Source organism: Dendrobates tinctorius, unplaced genomic scaffold (assembly GCF_039654945.1).
Source record: "Dendrobates tinctorius isolate UK_male_01 unplaced genomic scaffold, ASM3965494v1 ptg000010l, whole genome shotgun sequence".
Lineage (NCBI taxonomy): Eukaryota > Metazoa > Chordata > Amphibia > Anura > Dendrobatidae > Dendrobates > Dendrobates tinctorius.
Window position 1 is genome coordinate 13,689,638 of NW_027361678.1, and position 23,387 is coordinate 13,713,024.

Consider the following 23,387-nt stretch of genomic DNA (forward strand, 5'->3'; position numbering starts at 1 on the left):
ATAATACATTGGAAAGTTATGTACTTTGCAGTTGACAACTATTTTTGACCTTGGAAAACCACTGTAAGGTTATGTTCGCATTTTTGCTGGGGGGCTTTCTGCAGGCAATTTTTGCTGAGCTTTTAACATCTCTTGTGCATGTAATAAAGTTTACAAATCAGTCCGGAAAATAAAACCAATATGTGTGCATGAGATTCCTGAAATCTCAGGTTTTACTGATACTGTAAAATGTAGCTTAAAATTTGCATAAAGAAACACAGCAAAAACCCAACGCATGGACATAGCCGGCCCTAATTCATCTATATATTATAACTCCACTGTATAAAGAACGGGGCTTATAGACTAGAAGTCAGCGTACCCCTGTAACAAAATAGATGGCAATGAGGAGCACAGGAGTGATGTCTGACAGGGAGGCATCATGACACGGAGAGGTATCATTTCAGCAATTAGTCTTTGTGTCAGAAGTAATAAAGTCTCTGAAGAAGTTCGTGACACTGTGTGGTTAGCGTGACATATAGGGGGACAGTGACAGACAGGGGTCTTCATACAGGGAGACACCATGGGCATAAACAGAAGTGTCCACTGACAAAAAAACTTTATGTGAAGAGACAGGTCTGTGTGGCAAACGTCAATGGTCGTAATGGGTTCTGTCCACAACTGTGTAGTAGCCCCCATTGCCAGACTCTTCTGCATTAGTGTGAATATTTCAGTGCAGTCAGATCCCAGGATTTCAATTTATATAGACTTGGCACACACCAAAAAGAATCTGATGCAGAAAGGTGGTTTTAATGAATTGCAGCGGATACTGCGTAAACTTCCTATATAGAACCACGTGGGACGGCCGCAGGTGCCTCCTTGCAGTATTGGTGTCTCCCTTAAAGCCCAGTCACTAAGAGCTCACAGTACAACTTATTGTACATTGATGAAGGTCCTAGACCGAAACGTCTGTATGTATGTACTGCAATTCATTAAAACCACCTTTCTGCATCAGAATCTTTTTGGTGTGTGCCAAGTCTATATAAATTGAAGTTCACGGACTGAGATCCTACTTGTGCACCACCTCCGGTTACCAGGGTTGTGCTAACGGTTTTGTTCTAATACTAGATCCCAGGATTTGCCATGATCTGATGGTTGTTGATCGGACCCAGAGCATTTTAATTGCTACCTTTCATATATTAGACGACTCTTGCAGATCTCCATCAATTGGTTTATGAGGCTATTCTGCAGTGGAAAAAAAAGGCATCTTACTTCCAAAATAGTGCCACACCTGTCCTCAGATTGTGTCTGGTACTGCAGCTTTACTACATTTACATCAATTTACAGACAATAGCTGGACCGGTGTGCCACTGTTTTAGAAAAAAGACATTTTCTGACACCCTCTGCTTCCGCACTGCCCCCGGTACAAGCTCTTTTTGTTACTTATGAGACGATCCCTCGCTGAATGACAGTCCACTTTCTGCTCTTACAAAAATATTCAGAGGAATTCAGTAAATGTTAGTGATGAGGCATCACTGGCACGGCTGGGGTTACAGTGCGGTAGAACGGGGGTCTCTAGCCCCAGACACAATCTGTGTTTATACAGAGGGGCCTAATTTGCAAGCAAATTGCCACAGTCATATCCCTATGTAAATCAGTCTCCGCACGGTATGAAGCTGATGGAGGAACATAAGTGTTCAGCTGCCTGAGGGTGCAAGTCTGCAAGGAAGACTGAGCAGATTCACAGGGCGCACACCTGCTCCACACCCATCAGATCTGCTCACATCCTGACAGTTACCTTCATCCACGAGCTGGGAGCAGACCACGCACCTGAGAAGAGCCCGACGCCATGATCTACGGACAGCTGCAAATCACAGGGTAAAAAATATCAGATCTCCTTTATCTGAGGCCTTGGGTCCATGACTTGGATCTGAAGGATCATTATTAAATATCAGCATGGACCATCCAATAAGAGACAAGCCGCGGTGGTAACCCACCAGCACCCTGACCATTCCCACATTACAAAGACGCCGCCATTCATTCATGTCTGGACCTCGGCGTAAAGCAGACATTTCTAACCAATTTACAGGGGACAACAAATCAAGTACCCTCCGCAATGACCTCATTTGCACGAAATGACTATTTCAATAATTCACTCTGTATTAATGGTCAATCAGAATCATTTATAACACAGGGTGCAATTAATAAAATCATTTCTAATGAGTAGCAAGGTACAGAATCAACAAAAAGCATCAGCCCCGATCTCAACCCATATAACCATAGCCACACATCAGATCGAGAGTTACCCCAGAGGCTGACGGCATATTCTCAACCCGCAGCCAGACACGATGCGGAGGGCAACACACTGCCCCTGACAATCCGCTCTATACAGCAGCACATTCTACCACTGCCCCCCAAATATCAGACCCTCTGCTGCCACTGACAGTTTGTGCTATATAGAGGCATATTCTGCCACTCCCCCCAAAAAAAAATAAAAAAAATGATCAGACTCTCTGAAGCCACTAACAGTCCGTTTAATACAGTGGCACATTTTGCCACTTGCCCCCCCACATACCAGACCTTCTGTTGCTACTGACAGTCCGCGCTATACAGCAGAATATTCTTCCACCGCCCACCAAACATCAGACCCACTGACAGCCCGCTCTATACAGGGGCTCATTCTACCGGCGCGCCCCCCACCTCCCCAAGTATCAGACCCACTGCTGCCCACAGTCCGCTCTATACAGCAGAATATTCTACCACTAGCCCCTAAATATCAGACCCTCTGACGCCACCGACTATGCGCTCTAAACAGCATCCCCTTATACCACCACCCCCCCAAATATCAGACCCTCTGTTGCCAACACTTCTCTCTATACAGCTGTACATTCTGCCACTGGCCCCCCAAATATCAGACTCTCTGCGGCCGCTGACAGTCCACTCTATACAGCAGCACATTCTGCCACTGGCCCCCCAAATATCCGACTCTGCGGCCACTGACAGTCCACTTTAAACAGCGGCATATTCTGCCACGGCTCCCCAAACTTCAGACCTTCTGCTGCCACTGACACTGCTCTATACAGCGGCATATTCTGCCACGGCTCCCCAAACTTCAGACCTTCTGCTGCCACTGACACTGCTCTATACAGCGGCATATTCTGCCACGGCTCCCCAAACTTCAGACCTTCTGCTGCCACTGACAGTCTGCTCTATACAGCGGCATATTATGCTAGCATCCCCCAAATATCAGACCCTCTGCGGCCATTGACAGTCCGCTCTATACAGCAGCATATTCTGCCACTGGCTCCCTCAAATATCAAACCCTTTGACGCCACTGAGAGTCCGCTTTATACAGCGGCATATTATGCCACCATCCCCCAAATATCAGACCCTCTGCAGCCACTGACAGTCCGCTCTATACAGGGGTACATTTTGCCATCTCTCTAGAAGGTTCATTCCATTACCTGCCCACTAGCGCCATGTGTATAGGTACAACCCCAGAAGGCTTAGGCTGTGACATACTTCTCAGCTGGTGCAGCATCGCCGTGTGGTGGAGATGCTATACAGTGGCTCACACTGTATATGGGTACTCCAGAGTAACATGATAAAAAACAGAAAGCCCATGATGTATGGTGATAACATTAGACCCACAATTAGAAATACCAACTCCAAATTTACCAAAAACATGAAGTTCAAAGAATCTGAGTCGGCTGTCGATTATATAATCATAACCTACAACCTCAGTATCTCTAAGTCAGATGTGTGTCAAACAATGGGTTACTGCAAGTGATGCCCCATAACCATCTGGTTACACTTCGGCTGTCTGTATGTGGTGACTGACTACAATGGGGAGCAGCATGTAGTGTCCTCCTTTATGAAGTGCAAACCGGGCAGCAGAGAGACCCCATTATCCAGATATCTGAGGCCTGGAAGTGGAATCGGCACCATCATACATTTCTGGCGCACAACTGCTGTGCCATTATTGGTTGAAGCAGCAGTACCCCTTTACACTTCATTGCTTTCCTTGGGATTGGCCCTGGAAGTTGTGCCCACTTGCACGGAGCAGAGAACACATACTTTTATCTCAGGGTGTCCTTTATAAGACAAACATAGATCCATAATGATCCTGAGCTTACACTTCATTACAGATAGTCACATGCATGAAGTGTGTAGTACAATCCTGGAGACATCACCCATCAGAGATGTAACAGCGGGCTAATTAGTCCCATGATGAATGAGCATTATTATTAAAGGAGACATACAATGCAGGTCACAGACAACACAGTAGTGAAGGCATCTACCTTTACTTCTCCCTACAGCCGGAGGGTAGGATCCACGAGAGCAGCAGGGTGCGTCAGAGAGAAGGCACGTCAGACACATCATTTTAGGCAGCACAAAAATAAAAAATGATGTATAATGAAAGACACAGCACACATGAACACAGCACACAGCAATGGAAAGGCCCACAGCACAGACCCCCGGTCAGATGACAGGTGCCTAATGTCCCGGGAAATAGTGACGTCATTGACAAATAGGAGGCACACAGTGTCTTCATCATGCCATGTTTCTTCATAGATGAGCGGCTCCTCTATCATAAAGAGGAGGTCAGACCTTGCAGTAAAGCCAATAGTAGCATTCCCCTTACCCAGAAGCCCATATAAATCCTCCCCCCTGCTCACCCCCAAGGAGTCTGTGCCATGTCCAAAATCAAGATAACTCTCTTGACCATTGCATTGGTGTAAGGCTATATAGCGAGTGTTACAGGGACAGCTAATGACCCCCGTCAGTTAACACACAACCCATGGATGACGCTGCCCTGTGGAGAAATGATGAACTGAAGTTTCAACACCAAAGTAAAGATGAATGAATATGGAGAAAATAGGCCAGCGGCTGGCAGAAGAGCATACCTTGGTCATCAACCATGAGATTGGCCAGTCCTTGAGGGAGGAATAGAGGTCGACAGAGAGAAGAAAGTTACACACCAGTTATACAATACCCCACGAAGGGGATTGTGGAGTCACATACTTAAAATCACAAGTATGGCGTCCTAATCACACCCTGTCTCAGCTTTCCATGTCATGCAGGAAAGATGGCCTAAAGGAAGTGGAGAAGAGAAGTACAAGACTAGCCCTGATCAGCACCGAAGACAGAACAGCTTCCTACACTCAGGGTCTACATCTTCGCAGAGCTACATACACTCTAATAAGGGATCTGAGCGGCATCAGGGAACGGCGTCAGGAGTGCAGACACTCACCTGGAATGTCATTGACATCTAATGTAGCATTGAGACAAGGGGAAGGAAAGAGAGAGAGACAGAGTCAAGCCGTGACCACACAAAATCTACGTTGCATGGAGTGAGACATCACATGCAAACCATATAGGACCTCCACTCCCACACAAAAACATGCGCTCATGCAAGTGGCGATCACTATGCATGGTTTGGAGGTCTCGCTACGGCATCTGTCCGCTGAGGAGCAGATAGTCACACACCTGGAAGAATATTTGTTAAAAAAATATTTATGGTTATCACAGTCAGCAGTGCAGGGTATAAATCCTCGACCCCCCGGGGTTGTCGGCATTATGAAGATTTACAGCTTTGAGATCAGCTCTACATTTTATTGTGACATTGGGACACAATTCCAGTCCTAGCACAGCCGGCAGGCTGGCAATACACAAAGCATTAGGAGCAGCGGGCGGTTCATAGCTTTGGACAGAGGGAAAAGGCTCGGTGTTGTCCCACATACTGTATGACAGCGATTACTAGTGAGAGCAGAATCCTGTCACAGCCACGACCATCACCCCCCGCTGATGACGTCCTGAGCCTCACGTGACCAGGTGCGTTTTACCATAATGGATGTTCTGCACAGGTGACAGCATTGATATGGCAGGTGGAATAAATATTTAATCCCGCTGCCTTTCATACCTTCATCCCTGTGTTTCCTGAGACATCTGATCCCTGGTCACACGCAGCCTGGCGTCCACTTACCCATCCTGTGCTCCCTGTCCAAACACTGGGAAACCTGAGAGCACAGAGGGAATGAGCAGGGGGGCAGGCGACAACTTACTGCGAGCAGCATTCATCTGTGGAGCTTCCCTGGCCTCAGCCAATAGGGAGAATTCACCCAGAAGTTTGTAAAGAACTACTTAGCGTCGGGATGTCGGGGATGGGGGGCTCCAGGGAAATCTATCTTCATTCTGAGATTTTACAGCTCCCTAAAATTAGTTGTGCTCATTATATCAGTATAGGCATGCGGATACACTATGTTGTATATATTGTTCATCTACGCCACCCCCGTACAGCATATATACAGCTCCATGGACCTTAATGGAGGCCCACAAATAAGCAGCTATCCTCACGGTGTGGCCTCGGCAGATGAGGCCACTTCTGTAAAGATGTGTGACCCAATTCCTGTCTACCATGCTTAATCTAGGGGTTTCTAGCTGGACACAGATGACATTTTTCCCAGTCGCCCCACCTCCACATCAGCAGATAGGATTTACTCTGAATACATGTGAGGCATCCTGTACACAATGGACACCGATCTGTGCTGCATGATCGGTTATATACGCTACAGCCATCTATTGCTGCGATTTTATGTGGAAATTATATATATATGAAAGTTTCAACGTGTTCCTTTATAGAGTGTGTCTCCATAAAGAGGCCTCCTATGGCAGCTCTGGATTCATGACATGACTTACAGAGGGTCCGTGTTCCCCGCCGTGTCACGTGTGGGAGCGCTGGCTTCCGTACTTTAGTAGACAACGTATCTTGGGCTCCTTTTTTAGCCTCTTATTGCTGTCTGGGGGTCGTATAAATACACATCCGATGCTTACTGCCAGCATCCATAAGCTGTTTGCACAGCGCAGCGAGGACCCTGATGGCGCTCAGCGAGAGTGTATCACATAACGCACTGGAAACCTGAAGAAAAGGCCAGCGAGTCACCGGGGTATTAAATATTTACCTCTCGTGGTATCGGGAGCAGAGCAAATTAACTGCTGAGCCCAGTGGATTTCGCGGTCGGTCTGATCTTTTATCCACTGTATCTGATGCGAATTCTGCATGTTCACATGTAAGAAAAAACTGCTTCAGTTAACACTTTATTAGCTGCTAAGTCTGAGAAGCCGGGCAGCTCCGGGGGTCTCACCATAGCAGATGAGGAGTAGTCAAACTATAGGGCAGGAGGCAGAAAACATTTAATCAAACTGGATGATTGTGCGGCCCTCGTCACATGGTGTGTATGGGGGAGGGGGGGGAGGTTGACCTCATTATAGCAGACACAGATGACTTCCTAATCCTCATTATCTGCGGGCTTCCAAAAACAGTAATACAGACTGACTCCACATCACGGCCCCCATCTCCCCGCTCCTAATCCCACGGGGCAGAGCCCGCACCCCTACACAGAGGACCGATCCCCTCTGGATGCAGGGGAGATCTCACTGTGACAAATGATGCTGTAATGGAACATTAACCAGGAGAAATTTCTCCTGTCCGGTGATCATTTCAGGCAATCTGCCGCCCAGACGGGACCGGGACAAGGTCTGCTCTATAATGGGGAGCTTAGCCAAGTGCGGCAAGCAAGACGTGATTACTGACGCGTAATCAGTAAAGCCACATTTCACTATTAACCCCTGGGCTGCTCTGTGGGAGAAACACCTGACATATAGAAATAATGAGAACTTTCCAAGAACTACGACAGATGCCAGGATGTACACATATATATTCAGCTCAGATTTCCAGGTACCTGTATTAAAGGCAAGATATTAATTTACAGACAAAACATGAATTCCCTCCTAAACTTTAAAGAAAGATGATCATGACAATTAATATGTGACTAGCATTACTAGATCGCCAGCACAATGTCTGGTAAACTGTGAAAACTATTAAGTGATTGGATATTGGAATCCTCCACAAAATACAGCATTGCTCCATGATATCCACAAGCTGGTAAGCAAGGGAAGAGTATGGCAATCAATTAGAGGGGTTCTGTAGGTGTTCATGGGGATCTTTACATGAAGCCACAGCTCCTGGAAACCTCCGTACAGAGTGGAAATAGTGCAGGAACAAATACATGGCGTGTCCAATGTGGTAGAAAACCACTGAGAGGAGCTGCATGTCTGGTGCAGAGATCCTACATCCATTACATGGACAGGAGCGGTCCCCCATAACATTTATCACACCAGTTCTTGCTAATCTTGGGTAAAATTTCGATACTGCACAACTATCTGAAGTTGTGGAAAACCTATGGACTCCGGAGGGCTGTGGAGCATCTTTAGAGATTGTCTGACCTTCAGCCACTTCTTCCTTCGTTACTTTCTGCTACTTTCAGACGGTGACATCAAATCTACTGTACAAAGGTGAAGCCCCAATGTTTGCTCTACATCACTGCCGCGTGCCAGTGCAGTTCCGGTGAATGGTACCATGACTAACAAGTCACAGAGTCAGAACTAGTTGGGCTTTTGCTACTTGCTTGGAGCAGCAAGTACCAGGTCATGGTGCGGGACCATTCACCTGTGCTGCAGTCACAGAGCGAACTCTGACGGCACGACCTCTGTCACCATCAAAGTCTCTGCGTAACGCCAGACTTCTCTGCTCATCTTCAGGGGAAGCATTTCAGAAGTTTCAAGTCTAAATTAGATGCAACACTTTGCACCAAAATGAGTTCTGTTACCCCAGACTCAAGGTGCCTTCTCAATACTTAAATCAGCACCACTGTAGTTTTGTGAGACATTGCATTGCAGAAACCGGTCATGGGGTTTAGACTAGAAAGCCATGGTTACAATATTGCCAGCATGTACTGAACTGTCGTGGATAAGAAGTGCAGAGACATCAGGGCAGATTTACTTTTCTGCGACATAATACTGGTGTAGAAGCGTGCCCTACATTACTTAGGAGTTTTGTGCCTCAGACACTTCTTGGGGGGGGGGGGGGGGGGGGAATGGGGGTGCTTAATAAATTTAGAAACAGCATCCGGTTTCTTCACGGTGTGCCAAGATTTAGAGAGCAAAGTAAGAGTGTAAGTTTAGCCAGCCTGGAGCGGCATAGGAATGAGCCGACTGACGTCCAATGAGAGATAACTCTACCAGGCAGGGATCCATGGTGGCACGTTTGGAGCATTTTCTGAACTCTATGGTGGCTCAGTTTTAGGCATCATTAGTATCTGCCCTGTATGACTATCTGGCGCAGCCACATCAGCTATGCCCATATGCCACAGGCTGATGCACTTTTTTTTGGCTGTACAGATTTCATGCCAAAGGGGGAAAAAAATTTAAATGTGAAGTTTTCAATGAAAATAAAATAACTGCATACTGATCATGTGTCAGTGTATATGTCACATCTACTCTGTGAAGGACTGACGAGGACACAACTTACACGATATAGAGAATATTGTAGTCGTTTTGTTTTTTTTGGGATCTGCTCAATCTGACATTTCCTGTTAAGCATCTAGAGGTAAATGTTATAATCTCCCAGAGAAGATTTTGAGCGATTATCTTCTCTATAGTAAGTGTGTAAAATCCCAGTAAATAAGAATACACACTGTATCAGTCTGCGTCAGACAATCCCTGGACGCTCACAGCCCTCCTGTCATTCAAAGTACGCTTGCTGTTATCTCCAAACACAACATGGTGGCTGGAGCAGCAAATCCCAATCGCAAGTCTCCGACGTGTCATCCTCCAGAAAGGACAGCAGCACATGCAATATTCTCTTAAGACCACTGCAGCATTTAATGGGTAATGAACAGGAAAATCACCCTGAGCAAGGCGTGAGAAAACTCCTTTTCCTCGCAAACATGGTACAGAGAAGCTGCATTTCAATCAAAGGTCCAATTTTCAATTACTACATTTTCCTAACAACATGCTTAGCAGCTCCTTTGAGAGATACTGTATCCAGACAGGCCCTGACCTCCTTCCCTACAAATGCATATGAACATGAGAGGGCGCTGCACCTTACAGGCCATGTGCCCACAGGAAAGAATCATCTTTTCAGCAGGAGTGCTGGAGCCACCAGCAGACCCTCCAGTATCTGTGATGAGATAACCACTATAATAAGGTTAGCACTGGCAATTCATTAAGAAATCCAGTGAGGGTTTTGACAAGGATTTGACTGAGTATTTAACCCTTTGCAAAGATGAAATTTGCAGCAAGATTTGACATCTGACAGGAGAATAAAGCTTGCTGTAAACCTTATTCACTTGCATTGTGCAGAATCCAAGCATTAACAGCAAATCCTCTCCGACGGGAAGCCTAAAAGACATTAGAAAGTTATGAGCTGATGAATATAACCTCCTTCCGTGACGCAGCCTTCTGCTTACCTTCAGAGCAGAACTTTCCCACATAGCCAGTCGCTGTACAGTCACAGGTGGGCTCTCCATCCAGCAACAGACAAGCGCCTCCATTGTCACAAGGATTATCGGTGCAGAGCCCCTCCAGATCTAACCGCACTCCTTGACTCCCGAGTAGCCGAGGCTCAGAGTTGCCATACTTGAGCTCCTGTAAATATCCAGAGAACATGGGTATGTCCCTGACTGTACTGAGTGTCAGAGCATCGGAGCGTATATCCCCGGGAACGCCACCTACAAAGAGATCACTAACAATATTCATGCTCTGCCTCTGTGGTCGAACCTCTGCAGGTATAGCTGCCCCATCTAGAACCATTGTGGTCCTCAGCCTATTTCGACTGACCATCAGAAAGTGCCAGCCACCGTCGTTCACCTTCTTATCACTTAGAACCGTGGTTTCAGCACAATCAATACTAAAGTGCAACTGAACTCTGCCGTCTGCCAGAGAGAGGCAGAGGAAGTCACAGATGCCACCATCATCGAAGTAGAGCAAAAGGCCGGTGGAAACGTTGGTCCTGAGCTGAAAGCTGAGGTCACTGCGGGTGCTGGCATCCCAGCGCAGGTAGCGAGCCCACTGACTGGGAAGTCCCATGAACTCAAGTCCTAAGCTCAAGCCTAAGACAGAGCCCAGAAGAAAGCTTAAATGGAGAGTGAGGCTAAGAGAGCAAAAGCTGGAGGACATGGTGATGTGAAGGAGAGGAAAAGAGGAGGAGGAAGTATTGAAATGAATGACTAGGAGAAAGATCCAGGATCTTCTGAGAACAGCACAGGTCCAATCTTCAGCCTCTCCGATACACTGCAGAACAGTCTTCTCTCACAGCTGCTCGAAGGTCGTGCAGAAAAACCGTTCTAGGTCTTAGGAGTGTAATGAATCCGTATTTACATCTATAGGGAAAAGAAAAACAGAAGTGATGTGAAATAGATTTACAGCCCAAGAGCATATCCCAGAACAAACCCATGTAACATGTACAAATGTCCACAGCAACACTTATGTACAATCCTGATGCCCCGTGTTTTGAAGATCCTGCACCAGAGAGCTCACACCACCACTCCATATGACTACTTTTTACCCAATACATAATCATCAGCAGAACAGACAGACCTGAGAAAGTGGGGAGAAATAATGGGGGTGGAGGAGGTGAACGAGGCGGGACCACTGGACTGAACACACACTAGAAGTCCATAATGAGGGGCTGCCAGCATGGTTTTCTTAAAGCAGGCATTCAGCAGAGACATTAGTGGTATAATCAGGAACACTTATCAAATACAGAAATCTACAAAGTGAACATGTGGAATCTACTGCACACAAGTGACACCATAGGTGCGGACGATAAACGACTCTCACATTAGCAGTAGCAGCCAGACATTACAACACATGAATCATGGGTGAATTTCCTGTAGTGCTCCAGGCCTCAGAAATAAAGATCAGAAAGACGCACAGAGGAATCACTGATGGGTGAAGAACAGACGAAAAACGTCCACAACCTATAAAGGCCACAGCCAGCAAGTAACACGAACCCCAGCCACAGCGTGCACGGCGGAGGGGCTGAGCCACAGCCACAGAGGAGGAAAAAAAAAGAGGACAAGTCTACAGCGATATAGATAGGGAGGCATTGAATGTTAGCGCCAAAACACACGCAGCTGAAAAGCCACCAACAACAGAGGTGGGCAATTAATTTTCACGGAGGGCCATATGAGAGGTCGTGAGTGCTGTGAACAACAAACCAGTAGGCTGAAATTAATTCAACATATTATAATTATTTTATATTAATAGTATCACTTAATATAGAGCATACGTATGACAACATCCCCCTATATACCATCAGACCACACACAACCCCCTATATATAGTGTGAGCACATTCACAGTTTCCTATATACAATATTAGTGCCCACATAGCCTCTTATATACGTGCAAACATCCTATAGACAGATTATTAAAGAGAAAAAAAAAAACACCACATACAGTACATTCCTTGCTCCTATTACACCTTGTGGCCCATGGACTGCTCTTTGCCCAGGTCTGGCCCACACCATTCGCCAATAGCTGCATCATTTAGTGGGTGGATGGAGCTTCGACCGCAGGGGCCATCAGCAGCGTCTCTCATGCCCCTACCACTGAGAATACAACATGGCCTGTTTATCAGGAAAACATAAGGGTATGTTTCCACGCTGCGTAGTAGCAGCGCTTTGGACGCGGCGGATGACCACTCCGCCCAAAGTGCTGCCCCCTTTTTTACGCGCAGCGATAATGAACACATGCGGAATCACCGCATCCTATCCATAGACTGGGCTATTTATCTTGCGGAGACCGAGCGTCTCTGCAAGATACAGTGCCTCGCGAAAGTATTCGGCCCCTTGGAACTTTTCAACCTTTTCCCACATATCATGCTTCAGACAAAGATACCAAATGTAAATTTTTAGTGAAGAATCAACAAGTGGGACACAATTGTGAAGTTGAACGAAATTTATCGGTTATTTCAAATTTTTGTGGAAATTCAAAAACTGAAAAGTGGGGCGTGCAATATTATTCGGCCCCTTTACTTTCAGTGCAGCAAACTCACTCCAGAAGTTCATTGTGGATCTCTGAATGGTCCAATGTTGTCCTAAATGACGATAAATATAATCCACCTGTATGTAATCAAGTCTCCATATAAAAGCACCTGCTCTGTGATAGTCTCATGGTTCTGTTTGAAGCACAGAGAGCATCATAAAGACCAAAGAACACAACAGGCAGGTCCGTGATACTGTTGTGGAGACGTTTAAAGCCAGATTTGGATACAAAATGATTTCCAAAACTTTAAACATTCCAAGGAGCACTGTGCAAGCGATCATATTGAAATGGAAGGGAGTATCATACCACTGCAAATCTACCAAGCCCCAGCCGTCCCTCTAAACTTTCATCTCAAACAAGGAGAAGACTGATCAGAGATGCAGCCAAGAGGCCCATGATCACTCTGGATGAACTGCAGAGCTCTACAGCTGAGGTGTGACAGTCTGTCCATAGGACAACAATCAGTCGTACACTGCACAAATCTGGCCTTTATGGAAGAGTGGCAAGAAAATATCCATTTCTCAAAGATATCCATAAAAAGTGTTGTTTAAAGTTTGCAACAAGCCACCTGGGAGATACACCAAACATGGGAAGAAGGTGCTCTGGTCAGATGAAACCAAAATCGAACTTTTAGGCAACAATGCCAAACGATATGTTTGGCGTAAAGGCAACACAGCTCATCACCCTAAACTTACCATCCCCACTGTCAAACATGGTGGTGGCAGCATCATGGTTTGGGCCTGCTTTTCTGCAGCAGGGACAGGGAAGATGGTTAAAATTGATGGGAAGATGGATGAAGCCAAATACAGGACCATTCTTGAAGAAACCCTGTTGGAGTCTGCAAAAGACCTGAGACTGGGACGGAGATTTGTCTTCCAACAAATGATCTCAAACATAAAGCAAAATCTACAGTGGAATGGTTCACAAATAAACATATCCAGGTGTTAGAATGGCCAAGTCAAAGTCCAGACCTGAATCCAATCGAGAATCTGTGGAAAGAGCTGAAAACTGCTGTTCACAAACGATCTCCATCAAACCTCACTGAGCACGAGCTGTTTGCCAAGGAAGAATGGGAAAGAATTTCAGTCTCTCGATGTACAAAACTGATAGAGACATAACCCAAGCGACTTGCAGCTGTAATCGCAGCAAAAGGTGGCGCAACAAAGTATTAAGTTAAAGGGGCAGAATAATATTGCATGCCCCACTTTTCAGTTTTTGAATTTCCACAAAAATTTAAATAACCAATAAATTTCGTTCAACTTCACAATTGTGTCCCACTTGTTGATTCACCACCAAAAATTTACATTTGGTATCTTTATGTTTGAAGCATGATATGTGGGAAAAGGTTGAAAAGTTCCAGGGGGCTGAATACTTTCGCAAGGCTCTGTAAATAAATAGACATGCTGCGGTCTATAAAGACGCGCCGCATGTCCAGTTTCGTGGGGGTGTCACCCACGTCTTTGTACACATAATGGAGACGGGATTTCATAAAGTCCCCTCCATTATGCTGTAACATCTGGATGCTGCGGATTGAACGCTGCGGCTGTATGCAGCATTCAATCCGCAGCAAATCCTGATATATTAAGCACATGGAAACATACCCTAAGTGAACCCAGAGGCAGTTCTGTGTAGCATCTAATGCTTCAAGATGTACAAACAATACAACATGTCATGCTGTACTGACCCAGCCTGTATGATAGTCCAGAGCGGAACTCACTAATTCATGGGTTTCCAAGCTGAAATCTTATTCAGTGTCAGGACATAACTTGCATTCTGGGAAGTGTGGTGTTCACACTAGGTTCTGTACAGAGAGTGCAGCTCTAGGGTATAATACAGGAGGTAACTCAGGATCAGTAATGTATGTACACAGTGACTGCACCAGCAGAATAGTGAGTGCAGCTCTGGGGTATAATACAGGATGTAACTCAGTATCAGTACAGGATAAGTAATGTAATGGATGTACACAGTGACTGCACTAGCAGAATAGTGAGTGCAGCTCTGGAGTATACTACAAGATGTAACTCCGGATCAGTAATGTATGTACACAGTGACTGCACCAGCAGAATAGTGAGTGCAGCTCTGGAATATAATACAAGATGTAACTCAGGATCAGTACAGGGTAAGTAATGTAAGTACACCGTGACTGCATCACAGATCTGAAATATGGACTATATTAGGTAATTTCCTTACATAGCCTCACTGGGAGGGCAGGAAAACAGAACAAGCTAAAGGCATTAACATCCCAGTAATAAGGCATAAACCCAAATCTGTGATAAGCCCTAACATTTTATGATCATGGCAATAATTGATTAAAATTGGTAAATTTATCATTTTCACTGTGGAAAAATGTATATGGACTGCTAAAAAAGAAAAAAAAAAAAAAAAAAAAAAAAAAGACCGGTGCTAGGATTTCCCACAGATGACCTGGACCGCTGCATTTATTTAGTGATCGGCCTCAGACTTTGGATTATTCTTGTTCAGCATAAATGTAGTACTTAGACATGAGCTCTGTTCACATCAACATTACAACGTTATGAAAAAAAAAAAAAAAGGATATTACCAAGTGCTTCTAAGGCACTGACAGCAGTCAAAGGGTTGTATGAGATCTCCATATACCTACAAAGTCACAGGATTAAATGGGTGGTCCATGCAGAAGGGTAGGATATCCTGAGTTCAGGGTCGCTCACAGATCCTAGCAGTTCACTTCTGCTTTGTGTTCTATGCCTGAATAGTGTGGAGAACGATGCATAGTCAGGAGTGGCTTTGCTACGGGGGGGGGGGGGGGGTGGCTTGGGACACCGTATTTACCACCACAGGTCAGAAAATGAATGCCCGGCAGGACGCAGCTGCCTGAGGATAAAAAGGTGGAGGCAAAACAGGTGCAAAATACTGAGAAAAATGGAGGCATCGCATACAGATAAGGCTTGTAAAGGGTGCCACTTAGTAATGCTCGATATTTTGGCTGCGGCATCCTGTCATGCATTAGTTTTCTGACCTGTAGTGATAAATGCAATTTCTGACTTTTCTTCTGCTGTTTTTGCTTTGTGTGTGACCTTATGCTGTGTTTTGGCTTAGCTTCTGAAATGAGTTAGTCCACTTTTCAGACAGCACTGGTTGAAAGCGGACATCAGAAACTGAGGTGAAACAGCGGGGGTCCCACGACAGATGCAGACAATCAGGAGATTAGTGCACCCTAGTTATCTCAACTATATGATGCTGTTTACCATCACCTGGAGCTCTCCACATGCTGTGTTACCATGGGAATGTATACCTTGTATGCGGTGAGCTCCCCCTATAGGCAACTGGAAGGGGACTTTTTTTTTTTTTTTTTAACCTCCTGCACTTAAAGTTCTGCATCAGTCAAAGTGCTAACCGTTATGTAGATGGACTGATGTAATGTGACATAATTACAGATCTTTTTACATGGTAAAGAAACAAAATCAGCATTTACTATAATGTTTCCCTGTTCTTTGCCAAAGCTCTACCCAGTGATGCAGCGACAAATGAAGAGCCTCAAATTCTGAATTGATTGATATCTGGACTGGGATTTCTTTAGCTTAGCGTTGACGGGCTGCGTTAACGGTATAGCATAACGCTATCGCGTTATGCTATACCCGCTAGCGCTGATGATTCATCAGCGCTAGCGGTGACGGAGCCTCAGACGCTGCAGCCAGCGTCCAAGGCTCCGTCAGTCAATGATGGCACATCGCGAATGCGTGCCGCTTCACGGCATGCGTCGCGATGCGCCACATAATGGGGGTCAATGGCAGCGTTAACGGACTGCTAAACGCAATGTGATACCGGCCTTAATCAGCAGTACGTACCATAGCATGAACGTTATTATTGTGGTCACTTCACTGTCATGAAGGACAAATCCATATTGTGTCTGTAAAGCCGAGATCACACATGCGAGGAATACGGACGAGTCTCGCATGTTAATACCCGGCACTGCCACCGGCACTCAGGAGCGGTGCGTGCAGCTTCATGTATTTCTATGCGGCTGCACGCTCCGCTCGAGTGCCGGCAGCAGTGTCGGGTATTAACATGCGAGACTCGGTCGTATTCCTCGCATTTGTGATCCCAGCAAAGCCAAACCACCATCTCGGGCTCCTCAATCTCATTAACTTCCGACTCCACGGCTCAGACTCAGCGGCACCGGTCACTACCAAGCATGGACATAAAGTGCAGCACAGGAGCAGAACAGGCATTTATAGGACATGTCATCACTTTCCCAAATTATTATGGAAATATTACAGCACATCCTGCATCAATGCATTATATATGTTAGGTGTCAGAGTCGCTCCATTTTATACCAAGTCCACCAAAAAGGACACAGACTCAGACTCCACAGCCCTGGTCAGTATGCCAACAGTGCAAGATTGGCACATACATGGCAGGTAGATGCTGGTACACCTTTTTCTCTTGATTAGCAGAATACAGAGATACTGAGGCCAAAATACAAGGGAAAAAAATGACTTATAATGGCCTAATGATAGATGCTGCTTGGTACCAGACACCATCGCATGCGAGGAGCCTGTACAGGACTCCATGTCACTGGCAGAAGGTTTTTTTTGCAAAAAACCATCACAGCTTCAGATGTCCCAAGAAAAAAAAGCATTTAAAATGTTGGAAAGCAGACGGGGAATGCTGGAGAATCCTATCGTTATAGGGGGATGAATGCAGGGGCACTACTACACCAGCAGATTGCATGGGCTGTTATGACAGAGTGCTTAGCAATTATTAGGGCTAGTAGAGAAAAGAGCGTACAGGAGTGGGTAATATGACGACAGCAGTATGGGAATGATTGGGGTGGTAGTGAGGCGAGACAGTACGACAAAGTGATGAAGAAGCGGGACAGGAGATGCTGAAGGCGATGGGCATGTTCAGGCCAATACTACGGGTCGGAAGGAGATTAGCATGGTGGTCTTCATGAGAAGTGTACGCACAGGGCTGGGTACTTGGTCTGCATGTTGTGGTCAGTGCTAGAATAATGGGTGCTTGAGGGGAATACGGAGGTGAGTTTCCCATCATGCAGTGCTCCACCACAGCAGAAATGCCAGCTCCTATTAACATCAGCCTTTACAATAAATCCAACACTAGATCACACCCTCACAAACTGACCCCCTGCATATTAACCATTTCTGGTCTGACAACATAGCTAGAATGTCAGCTCATGAGCCAAAGCCTTAACCTTCAGGCCGAGTGCCTATAACACTAAAATAGCCATTGGAGAAAATAAAGTAATTAGACTGGCAGCACTGCGATTAGCTGGGAATTACAATAGAATCAATCATTTAACCCCTGCAGTGCCAGAGGATGTGCGATTTCCAGGGATTGTACCTGGACTGAAAAGGCACATTAGCACATGTAGATATTTATTCCCAGGCAGGTGATGGTGCGGCCTCCAGGGGAGGCCTGACACATTGATTACATATCTACAGCAATTACCTACACTCAAACTAGTCTATAGCAGCAGGACGGAGCTGACAATGACCGCAGCGGCGCAGAGGACGACGTGAGCAGAGCGGCAGACATCACAGTAACATACAAGTGGGAAGGAATCGCCAATATCTGGGAGAGCTAATGCCCAGGACATTTACAGCCCATTAACACTTATGTTTTTATTATCCATGTTTTCTGGACCTCCAACTTCACCCTTTCAGGGGACGGTTTCCCAAATCTACAGTCAGTCCCTCACACAAACACAGATACAACCTGCTGCTCCTGCACTTCACTGAATGCTACACCCTCGGCCGCATCAGTCTTCGGTCACTCAATTCTGAACATTAGAAAAGTGTCGCTGTGAGAGTCACACCCTCAGTATCTGACTAACTCCTTATATATTGGTGATGTAAACAGATGTAATGAGTCAGACTGGAGGCGGAAGACAACTTAAAGCCCACATCCCAAACATAGCTCCAGGACACCAGAGCCAAACAATAACCCATCGCAGACGCATGTATGCCAACGTGGGCACCCTGTACATACCACCTGCTGCAAACACGGTCGTCTGCTGGCGTGACGGAATACAACCTGATCTGGGTGGGAATCAAGATGTACACGTACAGCTATCAGCATTCTAGGTATATAGCAAGTACACAGAGCAGCATGGCGTGTACAGAGGTGTCCGATACCACAACACGGGGACATCTCGTGTCACTAAGGTGATCATCCTCTTCTCATGATGACCAGCGTATTGTATTTATATATATCATAAATGCACCACTTAAGGCATTCACATTCAGAACACATCTTTTGATATTTCTTAATCTTTATCACCTGAAATATTTCCTGTCTGATTATACAACGCCACAGAATATGAGGTTGCTACATGAATACTGTTCTGTACTGCGAGAGCATGTACAATAGACTACAATATCATCCTGTGAGTAAAAAGCAGGACAGTGTAGCCCAGATCCACACACTGGACCATATACCGGACCTTCACAAAACATGACAGTTGTTTATAGTGCACACAGCAAGCACAATAAACCTATTAAATATAATATACAGAAAGATACAATCACCAAACAAGAGGGAGTCAGGAGATGATAGATAGATAGCAAGTATTTCATACATGAGCACACATATGTGCACAGTCACATGTAACAGATTGTGGAGCAGTCCTGTGTAATACCTGCATGCACTGGTTCCACAGACTATATACAGTATACAGGAACAGTCTTGAGTAACAACACACAGCATGAAAAACAAAACAAAAAAAAAAAAAAAACAATACTAGGTCTACAAAATGAGCCCAGGAAGCAATCCCAAGTAAAATATTCAGGGGGATCAAGTATACCTACACAGAGAACATATAACTACAAGAGATCCATATGTGCTCACGAGAAGCAGTCCTATGTACCCTAATTTATACATGAGATGGCTAGAACATATGCCGGGAGTGGTCCCTTGTACAGGGAGTCTGGTGCATACGGTATATGCAGGGAGTGGCTCCGAGTATAAATACACGTATATATATATCACACACACACACACACACACACACACATACATACATACATACACACACACCCAGCAGTCATATATGTTAATACATTTACTCTATAGAGGAGTAACAGATAATGAAGCACAATAACTCCACTGTGCTGACGGTAATAACGGGGAATACACAAGTAATGGAGTGTGCAGACGCGGTCCACCGTGCGGCCCGCTGCCTGACAGACAAGAGCTCTGCTGACTGGCACAGAGAATCAGAATTTCAAATAGACAGGAATCCTCTTCAGAAATCATTCATCGTTCAGCTAATCAGGGCATGATTGCTTCCACCATCACCACGCACTCCAGTACCTATCTGATATGAGGCAGGAAGGTGTCAATCTACCACCACTCACACCATTACCCCCCAGGTGGAGAGAAGACCTTGACACAGAGTGTCAGCTGCTTGTGCCACTGCATCAAGGGCACCAGAATGTCCAGATCACCTGCTCGGCACACACCCTACTGCAAACCCATCAAACGTCTGATGTGAAGAGACACCAATCAACACTGCATCTTTCCGAATCCAGAGACAGCCGCTTGATGAAATGGTACAGTGGGTCGGGGGCAAATTACTAGCAAAACAGAACAAAAAATGTGAAACTGTACTAATATGAAAGTGAGAAGAGCAGAAAAAATGACAAACAGGTGAAACGCCTGAACAGAACAATGTCACACACAAGGAAAGAGTTGTCCAAGGACCCTTCAGACACGATTTAAGAAGCAAAGACTTTCTTCTTTCTACCAGGTTTATTGATGTCCAGGAATGAAAAGGTTAATGATAGAATATTTCATATTATAAAAAGGGAAAAAAAAAAAAAAGGGCGAAGCGATGAGGTAAGGGGGTGGTGCCCAAACACGCGTTAGGTATGACAATTCTCTGCGCTACTGCGCAAGCTTTCCGTGTATTCAAATGAGCAGCCCAGCTGAAGCCCCCCTTCTAAAGGTAAATAAGAGCGCCCTATAGAGGAGCCCAAGAGCACCCGAAACCTTCAGATAATTTTCATCTTTAGAAAAATATTGTTGGGGAGAAGGTCAGCAAAAACAAGGCGCAGTAGGGGTGGATATGTGCCCACCAGGAGGGGGATGGCCACACATCTCCCATCCTCCAGATTCTGCGAGAAGAGCGAGCTCACCTCTGTAGCCAATACGTCATGGATGGTTACCCGTAATCATTATCACTCTATTTCACTCCTACCCCAGAGCCTTTTGCCGGCTCAAGAGGAGCTCTCCACGACAGCCCCCCACAATCGAAACAACCCCTGTTATTTTCCTGAAGATTGCGACATATAATCACGAACGACAATGCTTGAAAGAAAAAAAAAAAAAAAAAAAAAATGGCGTTGGGCTCCAATTTTATCCCATCTCCTCCTTTCTCTTCCTCGTTCGCTTTTATTCTCCTCCCCCAACCTCAGCCCCCCCACCCTTACATGATCTACTTTGGCAAACCATAACACGCCGTACATTGCACCAGGAGCGGACGAAGGATGGAGGAGAGGGGGTAAAATTATAGCTCGTGGGGGGGGGGGGGGGGCGTAAGACATGAGTGCATCCCTGCAACATACACAAACTCACAACCATTGCTTCTCCAACGATTACTCTGAAGCCCAAGAATACAGTGGGGGTGTTGGATGGTGGTTGACTTTGGGGTGGGGGGCGGTGTAAGACATTAATGGTGCTAAATGGAGAAAAAAATAATAAACACGAACAGTGGAAAAAATGGCAATGCTAATCCCCCCCCAGTAAATATGTGTGTAATTGTGGAGCGGCTGATATCTCAGTTTTGCAGCTGTGGGTCTAATCGCACCGCTATTACAGCCCCCACCGCCTCCCCCCACCACAAACACTCTGCCGTCCACTTTCACAGTGATGGGGGGAACATAATGCGTCTTATGGATAATGAAACTAAATAGGCAGCCCGTCCTAGCAATCAGCCACATAATTGCCCCTTTTACAATCCAACTCACTCTGACTTCTCCCGAAGAGCTTCAAAGACGGCATGAAAAAACAAGGCACGACTGATAGACCATGGGTGCCATGAGAGGCGACCGAAGCAGGAGCGCTCCCCAAACTGCCACCGGGGCTTCTCCCAGGGCAAAATCAGATCTAAATCAAAACGACGGCATCTTTGTCAGACATTCACAAATTATTCCATCAAAGCAGAACTTTCCCTGGCAGCGTCCTCTGCACAGGCTGACACCACCAATTGTGCCCGAACGAAAGGCACAGAACACGTAGACGACAGAGCGGCGCCGACTACGAGGACCTGCGACGGCCACCGCACAATTATAGACTGTGGCCAAAAATCAGAAAATGGGGAAGCGAGACAAATATATATACACAAATTGTGCCTGCGAGGGGGAATATTTCCATCATTTGAGAGACAACTGGAGGGCGGTTTAATTTCACGCTAGGCAGCCGGTCCGTCCCCAAATCCCCCCCCTCCCCATCTCCCTGTTTACAAAACCGACCTTTTCTGGAGGTGAACATTTCCTACCAAATGTTCTGACACAATAAAACGGCGCCATCCAGCACAAGACGACGCAGATCTCCGGCTCACAGACCCTCCATCTTGGACGGTGGGGTGGCTGCTTCTGGATTTCAGGCATTTTTTTTGTGTAAATTTATGACATGGAAATATTTAAAAATATTTACGTTTAATTTCTAACAATTTTATAAAAATAAATAAAAATTCTAAAAACAAATCAAAAATAACGCTGAGAAATAGAAATCGATTTCCAGGTGAATGTGGAGCAAGAAGCAGAGGACGAGGGGCCGCAGGAATCTGGGGCCCTGGAAGTGACAAAGTCACTCCACAGCCACCTGCCATCGCTACACACAAGAGGGGCGCAGAGCCGTCCTGTGCCGGCCCCCACAAGTGTCCGCACCGGCGCCCTCCACGTCGGCGGAGAGTTGGGGCTCAGTCCTGGGACCGCACACAGAGAGACGGAGCTGCCGGGAAGTTACAGCACACGACACACAGCGCCCCCTCCTCACACACACGGGGACACCCGGAGCTGACCTGTGCCGCCGCCGGCTGAGGGTCCTGTGCGCGGATCACTTCCAACCTCACACTGCCGCCGCCGCTCCGGCATCCACACACTCCGAGCAGAGCACGCCCACACCACGCCCCACCACACGCCCACACCACGCCTTTTAAAACCACACAGCACTGCTCACCTGCACTGTAATATCACAGGAATATTAGTGTCACCTGTACTGTAATATCACAGGATTATTAGTGTCACCTGTACTGTAATATCACAGGATTATTAGTCTCACCTGTACTGTAATATCACAGGATTATTAGTGTCACCTGTACTGTAATATCACAGGATTATTAGTGTCACCTGTACTGTAATATCACAGGATTATTAGTGTCTCCTGTACTGTAAAATCACAGTATTATTAGTCTCACCTGTACTGTAAAATCACAGTATTATTAGTGTCTCCTGTACTGTAATATCACAGGATTATTAGTGTCACCTGTACTGTAATATCACAGGATTATTAGTGTCACCT

General features: G+C 45.9%; 1 protein-coding gene across 4 annotated transcripts in view; it reads right to left on the reverse strand.

The window, feature by feature from the left end:
- Window positions 1–22,993, reverse strand: part of NRXN3 (neurexin 3) — a 512,486-nt gene extending 489,493 nt beyond the window's left edge. For 3 of the 4 annotated variants that reach the window (XM_073587115.1, XM_073587106.1, XM_073587097.1), the window contains exons 1-2: window positions 22,888–22,993; window positions 10,287–11,198 (exon numbers count right to left, since the gene is read on the reverse strand). In XM_073587115.1, coding sequence (XP_073443216.1) covers window positions 10,287–10,995 — 709 coding nt within the window. In that variant the 5' untranslated portion in view covers window positions 10,996–11,198; window positions 22,888–22,993. Of the gene's footprint in view, window positions 1–4,277; window positions 4,294–10,286; window positions 11,199–22,887 lie in introns of those variants that run through there. The other variant, XM_073587123.1, reaches the window with a different exon arrangement.
- Between the last annotated feature and the right edge of the window lie 394 nt (window positions 22,994–23,387).